The 13,135-nt window shown below is 39.4% G+C and overlaps 1 protein-coding gene across 4 annotated transcripts in view; it reads left to right on the top strand.

Annotated features, from left to right (window-relative positions):
• rxraa (retinoid X receptor, alpha a) overlaps window positions 1-13,135 on the top strand; it is a 211,571-nt gene that overhangs the window by 156,151 nt on the left and 42,285 nt on the right. For all 4 annotated transcript variants that reach the window (XM_048167176.1, XM_048167180.1, XM_048167178.1 and 1 more), the window contains one exon: window positions 10,762-11,000. In XM_048167176.1, the coding sequence (XP_048023133.1) occupies window positions 10,762-11,000 (239 nt within the window). The remainder of the gene's footprint in view (window positions 1-10,761; window positions 11,001-13,135) is intronic.

A 13,135-nucleotide genomic window follows, 5' to 3' on the forward strand; every position in this document is an offset into this window, starting at 1 on the left:
TCGTCAGTCGAAAAGAAATGAAGGTTTTTGAGGAAAACATTCCAGGATTTTTCTCCTTACAGTGGATTTCAATGGCTACCAACAGATTGAAGGTCCATATTACAGTTTCAGTGCAGCTTCAAGGGCTTTAAACGATACCAGATGAGTAATAAGGGTCTTATCTAGTGAATCGATCGGTCATTTTCGGAAAAAAATACAACCGTTTATGCTTTATAAACAAAATATCGCACTGAATGTACTTTCCGCTTCCGCATTCTTCATAACGCTTACGAGGAATGTCCTACGCCTTCCCTATTCAAGTTACGGAAAAAAACGAAACTGGAGCCGCGTTCATTCCGTAAGTAGAATAGGGAAGGCGTAGAACATTCAGCGTAAGCGTTATGAAGAATGCGGAAGCGGAAAGTACGTTCAAGGCAATATTTTGTTTATAAAGCATAAACGGTTGTATTTTTTTTCGAAAATGACCGATCGATTCGCTAGATAAGACCCTTATTACTCATCTGGTATCGTTTAAAGCCCTTGAAGCTGCACTGAAACTGTAATTTTGACCTTCAATCTGTTGGTAGCCATTGAAATCCACTGTAAGGAGAAAAATCCTGGAATGTTTTCCTCAAAAACCTTAATTTCTTTTCGACTGACGAAAGAAAGACATGAACATCTTGGATGACATGGGGGTGAGTAAATTTATCAGGAAAAGTGTATTTAAAAGTGGACTAATCCTTTAAGATAAAGGTTTTAGAATAGTTGATTCATTAATTTCCACTGGCCAAATAGTATTTTAATTGTTTTAAACAATTCGAATCAAATTTATGAAGTTTTGCTGATAAGGTGAACATATCTTTTAGGAAGTTTATAGGCTATATTTTTTAGTGGAAACAGATCGGCCTACTTATTTATTGCAGTGTAAATACAATCGTCTTTCTCGGCGCTTCACTAAAGTATTTTAAAAAGGAAACGTGCAAATCTTACAGTTTTCCTCAGATTATATCCTTCATATACAGTGGTAATTGTTTGAAGATCTTTCACACGACATCAACACCACCGTGCAGCTGCGGTTCTATAGTAAGATATTATCATTGGAACTATTCAAACAGGACAACGGACCGTTCGACCACCAAATCCAGCAGTGTCTTCCATAATATCGAAGTCAAGTGTGCATCGATCTTCGTTCTCTCTAAAATATTTTGTATAACATCTGCAGTGTAGTTTAAAAAGGAATTATTGTGCTGTCATTAAAGCAGCGTGTCACAGGAAAAGTGATAGAAAGTAGCACATCTACTATCTGAATTCATATCACGTTTGTTTAACTTCTCCGTAATGACTGCGTAATGTAATTTCAATGTTTCTCGCCATTAGTGAAAGTGTAATATTAATGTAAATGTGTATATCAAAATGAAAATGTGAGTTTCCATGCGAGTTTAAATCATTTTTTTATTTATTTAAACTGTTATTGTGAACATGCACTGTACTTATGATTATGACTCATAATAAGGATTTAAAGTGGTTTTCCTTCATCTGCCATCAGTCCCTCAGCTCACCATCTGTGTCGCCAATTCCCTTTGTCTCCAGAATGTGCGTACGCACGGCTCAAAGTTTGCTTAAAGGTGCGCACATTCTCCTGTCAAGTTTGCTTTTTATAGATCACAACCTTTGCGTGGGGACTGGCGTACGCTTTATAAATGAGACCCAGGACAGGAGCTTCGTTCAACCATTTATTACGAAATCTATGGAGCATTGTTTCAGGCAGAGTTTGAAGGACCCTACATTTAACATTTAACTTTGCGTATTTAAAAAGTTTGAGCTACATGAATGATTGGACTTGAAAGATATTTTGAAAGTATTTTTTTTTTTTTTTTTTTTTTTTTTTGTCCTTTATATGAAAGTCAATGGGGTCTGATGTTGTTTGGACATTGATGTTCAAAATATCATCTTTTGTGTTCCACAGAAAAAGAATAGTCATTCAGGTTGGAACAGCATGAAGGTTACTGCTTAACTAGTCTCAGCCTCAGACGTCACGTCCACAGACCGTTGGCTGAACGTCTGATGCTTATGGCTCACAAAATTGTAAACAGGATTTCTACAGGATTTTCAGGAGATATGTGTGTCATGTTTTTTAACGGTCCATCTGGAAACAAAGATGATACGTCCAAGAGTTTTACACACCAGTCTGTAATTGTAGGGACATCGATGTTACATTTTTTTTTTTTTTTTTAGGCCCCTAAACATGATGAGGAACAAAACAAACTCTGATTGGTTGCTTTACATTTCAGTCAAATGGCATCTAGGTGGTCCATGGCCAATGAAAGCTGCTATGGAGTCCAGACTTACTGCCGTCAGTCTGACGGTTTGGCTACGTGAGACTACTGCTTAACCAACAAACGTGTTGACTAGAGAAACAGATCTTTTTTTCTTTTGTTTTCTAGTTTTGACCATTTTAGGTTGACGTGAAAATTTGGTCTGTTTTTCACATGCGATTTGTCTTTTCAGACCAGTGCATAAAAAAAAAAAAACAGCAGAGAGGTGAAATGAAAATGCTAATTCCCTCTCTGCCAGTAGGTGGTGCTTAACAGAAAAGCAATGGTAAAGCTGAAATACCTAGGTTACTCTGATACACACGTTTATGATATTCGCTTGTCACGGAGAAGAACGGAAGTAAAATTTGAAGTTCTTTCAATTAGCCATTCCCATGTTTTATTCACCACAGTGTATCAAACAATACAAATAACACGCATACGGAGACGAGAGAGATGGTTCTAGATTGTTTCTCCGCTATTCACTGTCACTTAGCAAAATAGTCTGTTTGTAAATGTCATTAAAGCATAGTCAACAAATCTTATTTGTTGCCCGCTTTATTAGCAGTCGATGGAAAAGAGATTAGAACGCCTCTCCTTTTTAAAAAAAAAAAAAAAAAAAAAAATGCGAATGTTGGTCTGAACAGATGTTCATTTAAATGAAAATGTTTATTGCCCCGAATATTTGTCCTGCTGGCTGTGAACAGGCCTTTAATGTGATACAAGACATTTTCTCACATTATTTTTTTATAGCGTCCCAGTGAACATTGTGTTTTTAAGGTGGCATGTCAAGTTGAAAATAGTCCAACTTTACCTTTTAAAGAATTCGTATTAACACCCCCACAATCCAAATCATTGTTTTCCGTTTAGTTGTTATTGAACAAGAATGTGTCTTATAAACTGTCCCTTTAAGACTGAGTCAAGTAGTCATTCAGCTTCCCACAGACTCCCACAGTCAATTTTTATGTTTTATAACATAGTTATACCTCATTTTTTGGGTTGAACCCCTTCATTAGATGGCAGCCACCTGTGAAGAATGTTTAGACCTGAAGTTTTCCTTCTCATGATCTCGGTCCTCCTCTCTGGAGTTCAGGGATAAATTATAGAGATGAACAGCTGTTGCAGGCTCTCAGCCTTGTGCAGCTCTGCTCCTGTTTTCCATTCATAATGCAGACACTGCTGTAGCAGATGCCTGCTAGCTCTTAGCACCAACAGCACACGCCAGGACCAGTCAGATTCAGACAGTGAGAAAAGGAAAGGATATTTTTTCATCCATTGTCCAAAATGTTTTTTCCGTGCAATGAAAGGAAGATTCTTCAAAATAAATTCTTTTCTTTGTAAACACTTTTATGTGCATCTGCTGAGACACCCACCTGTAGGGTCTTTCCCCACCCGTATGTTTTCCTGACAAATTACAGCTAGCCATGGCAGTCATTTATGGACTTCGTTTATCTTGCAACAGGAATGCATGATCACTTTGTTCTTCAGCAGTGATGTAACCGGCCCAGAGCAATAAGTGGAATGAATATGAAACTGTGGTTAAAACGCCTGTCACAGCAAACCTGTGAAGCGGAGATCAGAAGAATACAAGAGAGGCTCTCCTGGCCAATCACTCCCATTCAGCTCCTTTCAAGTGCAAACATTAGTCATGCAGTCATCACACCAGCAGGCCCAACATGATAGTGTGCAGGCGTGTGTGTGTGTGTGTGTGTGTGTGTGGTCCTTGGGTATCATGAGAGCTGGAGATCTCTTTCTTTCCTTTCACCTTTACACTGTCCCTTCATTGCCTTCAAAAGTTGTGTACAGCGCCACCATGGAGCAACGGGATGCTAATCATTGGGTTTTTAAGGTCACACGAGAATTCACGTTCCATGTACTTTATATTCATACACATGTGAATGGGGGGACCTAGGAATTCAAAGAAAACTCATGAAAATTTTTCTAGCTAAAATATAATTTTTCAATTATGCTCGGAACGAAATTGTTTCTTTGGCTTGATGAAAATGTTTTTTAGGGGCCATTTACACAACACCATTTTCAACTAAAAACGGAAAACTTTTTATGCGTTTTGGCCATTCATTTACATGACAACAGCGTTTTGGGTGGCCTGACAATGCAAAAAGTGTTTCATCGCCATCTAATGGCCTGACAGCAGAATACATTTTTTTTTTTAGTTGTTTTTTTCGCGGATCCGTGTGAATGGGGATCGTTTTGACAATGGTGTCGTCTGTACGCGGAAAACTCAAAAGGTAAAACTTTTCCATTTTAACCATATCATTGTCGTGTAAACGTACCCTTAAAGGTGCTAAAGAGGATGTTTTGTTTTATTACATTTTTGCAATATTACTTGAAACTGTCTTTACTAACTGATAAGACTGTTTATTAGGTGCACTGAAAGGAATAATATTAATATACATCATCTGTGCATGAGGTAGGGCCTTAAAAACATCAGCCAATCGTTTATGCGATCATCGCGTAAACGATTGGCCCTCTGGCTTGTCAGTCACTGCCATTACGTTCCTTGTGAAAGACGAGCACGGATTGGCCCTCTGGCTTGTCAATCACTGCCATGACGTTCCTTGTGAGAGACGTGCGCAGCTGCACGCTCCAGTAACTTTCCACACTCCACAGGCGCCGCATGCAATGTTTTTGTCAGGAGACAGGAGTAACAACTGCAGATTATGAGTTACCTGCGGTGAGTCCGACATAATGAATCCACTAACATGACACAGCGAATGCTGGTGTTAAACAAACACTCGTGTTCCAATACTCGTGCACGAGTTTTGGGAGGCGTTCTCTCGAAATGAGCTGTGAAGGAGGGGGGTTGTTCTTACGCATGCGCTCATTTCAAAAACTCACTAACAGTCTTTGGTTTCTCAGTCGAAGAAAAGATCCTCTGTAGCACCTTTAAATCACAAATGAGTGATTGTTGTAAAATTAGGGAAATTGCATATTGAAAAATCATGGAAATAACATGGCAAATCATTTGTCAAAAGTGTGGAAACTATGAATTGTAAAGTTGCTTTCACATTAGATTTTAAAGCATGCAAATTTCTTACTATCTTTGAATTATTTCTAATTATATGTAAATTCATAAATCTAATTTATAAAATTGTTCTAGCTTACAGCCTCAATTTATTTTAATTTATTTACTCATTTTACTCTTATTGATATGAAGACGCCAAAATGAGAGTTTCCTCAATGTTTGATTCTCAGTCTAAATTTGTAACGTTTAGATCCTCTTTTGGTCAAATGTCTTTTTGGGACTTCAACAAACTTGAATTTTTGTATACAGTGAAAGACTACCATACCAGCATGCCAGTTTTGTATGTATATGAATGCAAGGTAATGGAGAACAAAGTCTACAATGGCCTCACTCCTCCAACTTCCCCTAAAAGGCTGGGCAACCTGTTGTGCATTATGCAGGGCATCTTTCTCCAATATGTCCTGGAGCTGACGTAGCGAGATAATGATCCTGATTCCTGCTGATTTATTTGATGGTTTGTACCTGTCAGATGCCTTTGAGGTGATCGGCAGCAGATGACAGCTGTGTGTTGGCGCAGAGCGAAGTTTGGAGGACTGCCACTCTTATTTAGACGTTGCCAGGGCTGTATTTTCTGTCTTACCTGCTCTTATCTAATCTAGCAGATTTTTCCGGTTAGCTTCAGGTAGCACGGCACCCTGATGATTTTACAGGTGCTTTCTCAGATAGCTTTACAACATGCTTCCCAACCAAACAGAGTAAGACAATGGGGAAAAGAGTGGAAGATGTACGAGAGACAGAAAAGAAAGATATGGACTGTTTTATGGCACAATGTCCTGTGATGTGATACAGAAATTTATAAATGTTTCAGATTAGGTAGATAAGGGATGGGTCATGATGGTTGATGAGGTTGACTAGTTTAGCTAGATTGTTTTCCCTGTTTCTTATTTTTGCTTTAATTAACATGCTTCTAGCTGTTTTTAAATGAATGAGTCTTTTGTAAACATCCCCAGGGAAACGTGTTCAGTCGAGTCAGGTGAACTTGAAACCAGCCTAATTATACAGGGCTTCCATTTAAGACTGATTAGTCAACTAGTCAGTCGGGCACCCCACCAAAAAGTCAGTTTTAAAAATGTTGTTTTACATCCATAGTCTAGATCATCAATCTTGTTTTGAACTAAACGTTTTTGAATGAAGCAAATCTCACAGCAACATCAATGTGAAAGTCTCTTCTTCTTCTCTTTTCTCTATCCTTTTTTCTCTCTCTATCCTGTTTTCCACCAGCTGTGCCCCTCTCTGGGGTGGATTAAATAAGAGCCCCTTTTATCCGTCTGTAATCCTGATCTGGCAACCTTAGCCTTCACAGAGAGGAACACACCACCAACTGGCAGCAAACTATACTTAAAATGTGTGTGCGCACACATCTGCATACAGATGTGGACTTATGCTGTGTATTATAAAACATAGAACATGCACATAATTCTATGAAAATTAACACTGACATCCACACATACAACATAATTGTCTCAAGACAAATCAAAATTCATGGGTTCAAATTTACAACAGCTTGCGTCAATGCAAACACTCTTTTGGCACTAAAAAACTGCTGTCAGGATTAATTAAAGACACGGAGTGAAACATTAGCACCAAAAAAAAAGGTGTGTACAGGGTTATTTTTGCGGCCGACCTTACTGCATATTCATTTGTAGGAGATTCACTTTCAGATGCAAAATTTATGGGAGGAGAGTATTTAAATGAACCATGCAATGTGATTTACTAAGGTTTAAGCTAGTCAATTTACTGGTATTTGCGCCCTTATTTAATGCCCAAAAAAATACATGTCTTAAACCTGACACTAATGCATCTGTGTTCTTTAAATTATGTTTTATTAACAAAGTTCGGGAGGAGCACGTTCAGATAATTAACGTAATTAACATGAGAGGAGCACATTCAGTTAATCAACTCAATTAATGACAAGAGGTATACATACACCAGATTTACCTCTGTTTGTTGACAGTTTATTAGCATGCCTCCACCACCCAATCTCCTCACTTCTAGTCCTAACTATTCATCTCACAACCGGAGGGAGTACTCTAGGTTCGGGCCAAAATTCTGAGCTCGGAGCCCTCCCCCTGGACAGCACACCAAATATGCATAACCTTTACTCTACTTATATGTATTGTGTATTATATGTAAGTGTGAACTAGTAAATTTGTGCGTCGTCAGTAGATCAAGCACAGAACTTTTCACTCCCAGTGACGCTTTTTTGGAGTTGCTCTCACGCTATATGTGTGTATATATATATATATATATATATATATATATATATATATATATATATATATATATATATATATATATATACACATATGTATGTATGATGTATATATGTATACGCACACTCACCCACCACTTTATTAGGTACACTTTGCTATTACCAGGTTGGACCACCTTTTGCCTTCAATGATGCAAATCTCACGTTCCACCACATCCCAAATGTGCTCTATTGGATTTAGATCTAGTGACTGTGGAGGCCATTTGACTATAGTGAACTCATTGTCATGTTCAGGAAACCAGTATGAGATGATTTGAGCTTTGTTACATGTCGCTTTATCCTACTGGAAGAAACCATCAGAAGATGGTACACTGAGGTCACAAAGGGATAGACATGGTCAGTAACAATACACATGTAGGCTGTGGCGTTTGGGGCCCAAGAATATATTCCCTACACCATTACACCACCAGCAGCAGCCTGAACTGTTGATACAAGGCAGGATGGATCCATGCTTTCATGTTGTTTACACCAAATTCTGACTCTGGCATCTGAATGTTACAGCAGAAATCAAGACTCATCAGACCAGGCAATGTTTTTCCAATCTTTTACTGTTCTTATTTGGTGAGCCTGGGTGAATTGTAGCCTCAGTTTCCTGTTCTTAGCTGACATGAGTGGCCGGTGTGGTCTTCTGCTGCTGTAGCCTACCTACTTTTTTTCTGGCCACAGAACTGCCGCTCACTACATATTTTCTTTTTTTCGGTCCATTCTCTTTAAACACTAGAGATGGTTGTGGATGAAAAACCCAGTTGATCAGCAGTTTCTGAAATAACCAACAAACATGCCATGTTCAAAGTTGCAGAGTTGATGCCATGTGATTGACTGATTAGATATGTGTTAACGGGCAGTTAACAGGTGTAACTTATAAAGTGGCCGGTGACTGTATTTGTTAACTTGATATGTATAAAATATAACTAATTATTTAATTTTTTTTCTTTAAATTTTTTAAACAGCTGGTTAGGATATGGCATCACACTCTTAAACTGACCCTGGATCAGCTGTGTCCCCAGTGTGTTGCAGCTGTCTGCTGACAGATTGGCATCAGAGTGTTTCTGAAACACACCATCTCTGGGGGTCTTATCACCTCAAGATAAAACCCTCATTAGACTGAATAATGATTCTGTTTCCCTTCCATGTGCTGGGAAACTGTGTTTTCCTGTTTATGTGACACCATGACATTAGAGAATTAATTAATCACTGTTTTTTGGCAATCAGCGGGTGTGAATGTGTATATCAATGCATCGACAGAAGCGCCTCTATTTGCTGCAGCAGATTTCAGGGTGTTTGCAGGAAGTGCTCCGGAGGAGGGCAGGATGTAGAGGAAGTGTTTGGCGTGGCGGATCTGGCAGGCAGGCAGACGTTAACATACCCCACTGACAAGCTCGCTCTCTTATATACTCCGTCCGCCCTCTCGAGTGCCTTTTGGCCTGGAATCCATCACAAGACACTGTGAAGTGACATCAGGCAAGTGGAGACAGAGAGCTCCTGGAAAACACAGACTGGACATGCTGTTTTTCTCAACTGTCACCTAATTGAGTAATACATTATCCATATTCTGTGCAGCCCCCTTATGAAACTAGCCTATTATGAGTCTCGGCTCTTGCGTAACAATATTAAGTCATGAAATATATGAAACATTTAAATGCTTTTTTGTGTTCTTTCTTTTTGTGCTTTGCTAGAATTTGTGGACAATAAACAGGCCCACGCTGAATCTGCGCCCTCAAAACTCAGATTTTTTGTAGTTATGTAAATCCTCCGCCCTTTGTGTATTCATGCATATATTTTACTACACAGAAAATTATTAGAATAGAAAATGGAAATGAAACTATTGGAAGATTCATGGAGAAAAAGCCTGCATATTTGGGAAGACTGAGAGAGATACGGGGAGGAAGAAAGGAGGTGCGTAAAGGAAGTGTGAGCTAAATGAAAGTGAGCCAAGTACAAGGAGAACAAGACAAGGTTAGAGAGAGGGAAAGTAAGCAGTCATGGACACAGGAAATATGGCCTTGTCACCCAGGCAAGACTGACAGATGTCCCCCCATCGCCTCTTCATGACAGCTGACAGCATGACGGACAGGTTCAAGGAGAACGGGAGAGCGGAGAATGGTGCGAGAAGGGAGGAAAAGTACGGAAGCAGAAAATGAGTCTGCTACCTAATCAGTTGGCATCCTTAGGGCCCTTGACCTTGTATCTCACTCTCATTCTCTTTCACTCGCTCTCCGTTTTCTGAAGCATTCTCAAAGCCCATAAAAACACACACTAAATTAGAGATACTTCGTTAAAATTCCATGAAGTCCAGTCTCTGAATTTCCATCTCAACGAAGATCGGATCATTCAGAGGTACCAGAATAATGTAATTAGTTTCAAGAGTAAGTTTCTTAGTTACCTTAGTAGATAACTGTAGAAAGAAATCTTAAATCCTAAATTGTCATCTCTCTACTAACATGTCCAGTATAAAATTGCTAAAATGAAATACAAATGTATTTTTATAGTTACTTTCACAATATAAATGGCTCCAAATCAGCTTTACATTGAATAAAATGGCAGTGAGCAACTAAAAACAAAATGGCTAAAAAGAATTGTATGTAATTGCTAAAAATTCAAATGTATTTATATAGTGAATTTCGCAATATAAATTACTCTGAATCAACATTGCAGTGAAACCACAAGTGAGCAACCAAAAACAGCTACAGTTGTGGCTACAGTTTTTTTTTTTTTTTAAGAAAGGAAAAATGCATTATATTATCATAACTAGCATCTCCTTTTACATGAAACCCACCTCATATTCTTTAGAACCTCAGTTTCTCCATGTGGAGGAAGAATGCTTTTAATTGTATAAATTTATGGTAAATGATTCACAATCTGCTAATTGGTGACCTCTGCGCTAGATGATAATGGAGTGATGTGCACCCATGTGACTGCCTGTCTTTTGTATTTTCTCAGAATAATCATGCAATGTAAGGTTCAGCTAGATGAACCGGGTGAAAAGGTCCCAGCAGGGCTGTCTCTTTCTCTCTGGCGTATGGGCTTGTAGCTGCCTGTCTCACACCGTAATACTTGGAAAGAGGAAATTGTTGTTGTTGTTTGGCAAATAGCTGATGGACTAAATCTACAGTAAATGTTCTAACCACTTCGTTCTACTATCCTTTCCACAGACTCCTCTGGACAGGTGACGTCCTCTCCTCTCAGCTCGCCCACGTCCCACCGGGGGATGCATCCGTCACTGCTCAGTCCGACTTCTTTAGGCCCCTCAGGGTCCCTGCACTCCCCCATCAGCACTCTGAGCTCGCCCATGAACGGCCTGGGCTCTCCCTTCTCTGTCATCAGCTCGCCCATGGGGCCACATTCCATGGGGTCACCAGGGATGGGCTACGGCCCCAGCGTCAGCCCACAGGTAGAGCCACACTCTAAGTCCCTCCTTTGGAGCTGTATTTAAAGAAGCGCTTGCATTCAGAAGTCATATTTGTGTTTCATAATTAAACATTGCAAATCGTTCATTTTAACTCTTCCGTTCTGTCTCGCTCTCTCTCTTTCCAATACTCTCGCTCAATCTATCTTTTGTTCCATAAATAGGCTTGCACATCTCTTTGTCATTTAAAAAAAAAGGCTCACAATTAAGACATCAAAGCTGCCAGTGTCCTAGTTTTCTTTGAAAGCCTGATCCACATGAGTAAAATGGTTCTCAAATTCACACGCGTTTGTATGTGGAGAAAAGAATAGAGTGCCGTCCGTTTTCTCGTTGATAACCGTATGGAGGTTTTTTACTAAGCATTTTGCTCATTTTAAATTATAGTGTTGTTTGGGTGGTGGAATTTGAAGTGGATTTTTTTCTTTCTGCAGAACAGGATTGGTTCATTTGTGAACACATTTGTTACAATTTATTTTAATGTGTCCTTGTTACAGTGTAATTATACAAATAATTACTGAGTAATATTAATTAGGGGTGTAATGGTACATGTATTCGTCCTGAACCGTCACAGTATGGACATCACTGTTCAGTGTATACAGTCAGACGAAGAATACAGTCAGTCACAGGCGATCCACACTCCAATCCAGAAGGGGGCGAGTGAGGTAATGCAATGCTGTTTGCAAACCACAACAAGAAAAAGAGACGATCTGTGCATCAACCCAAAATAAGAATGGCGAGCTCAGATGGCACGCAAGAGGTTGCAAGTTTCAGTTTGCAAGACTGCAGTATCAATTAATTTTTGTGACGCGTTCCTGCCGCTCCACAAACTTCACAGAACGGAAACCGGGATGGCAGAAAGTGGCATCCTGCTTGTTTTCATTTTACAAAAGCAGAATGTTTTGTTTTTATTGTGAGTGTACACTTTACAGTTTCGAATAATGTCTTGCTCGTATCTGTATGAGTATTTTAAGTTGTTTCCGCTGTTATGAGACAAAATCATTTGGCATTGTGCCGATTTGTGTCGTGGAAGTCTCACTACTACAGTCCAGTGATGAAATATGCATGTCCTGGAAATGGGAAGCCTCAGGTGCCACTTCACTCGCTGTCTCTTTGTGGAAAGGTGAAGTAGGTGCAGATGTAGATGGCAATTTTTCTTCTTCTCGCTCAGCGTAGGCTACACACGTTAATCAAACCAAAACAGCCGTTGCCCTTTTTATCGTGCAGCATTGGTCAATCTATCTATTAGAGGAACAAATCACCAATTTCTTTTCAATTTTTTTTTATTTTTTATTTTGAAGTCCCCCTGAAATCAAAATTTAAGTTTTTTTAGCTTTTAGTATGAATATGTTAGCCTTAAGGCTATGAATAAGCTGGTGTGTTCCAAAACAATGACAAAATTCACATTTAGGAGATGTAAGCATTCAAAACTTAGTCTCTCACTTGGATCACGGATTTTCATGACATCACATCACACTTCATTTTCTCGTCAAATCTTCGGTCCAATCAAATGCTCTCTAGAATCTGAAGTCCCGCCTCCTCCTGCACTCTTACAGACGCTGAAGCCTCGGCTGAAATCGGTCATTTATTCACACATTTACTAGTTTCTACATGGTGATGGCACATAGTGCACTATATAGAGAATAGGGAATGATTCAGACAGTGTAAATATGCTTTCCATTGATGCGAATGAAGTCCATTTTCGCGTTAGTTTCACATGAACCGCCGCAACGCCAGCAGCACAGTCTGCTCTGACCCAGAGACACGAGAGCACAGAGCGGATCATATGTGCGAGTCGGCACAGACTACAAAAGGTATCGGACCCATTTGAATTCTGCACAGCATGCTGTATATAAGCGATATAAAGGACATTATGAGGAGAAACGGTTAGAGACTACAAGGAAACGGAGGTTTTACAGAGTCTAACAGCTCTGGCCGAACTGTAACATAAACAAAACGTTATTGGCTATTTTAAAAAATGGGCGGGGCTGTTCGATATATCGCCCTGTCTTCCTGTTTTAGTTGAAATTAAGTCAACACATTGAATAATGCTGCTCGTTCCAACACTCTTTAGTGGGCCTTTAAGCAATCCGCTATCTTGGAGGGCGGACATGTAAATGAGA

Source organism: Megalobrama amblycephala, linkage group LG18 (genome assembly GCF_018812025.1).
Source record: "Megalobrama amblycephala isolate DHTTF-2021 linkage group LG18, ASM1881202v1, whole genome shotgun sequence".
Lineage (NCBI taxonomy): Eukaryota > Metazoa > Chordata > Actinopteri > Cypriniformes > Xenocyprididae > Megalobrama > Megalobrama amblycephala.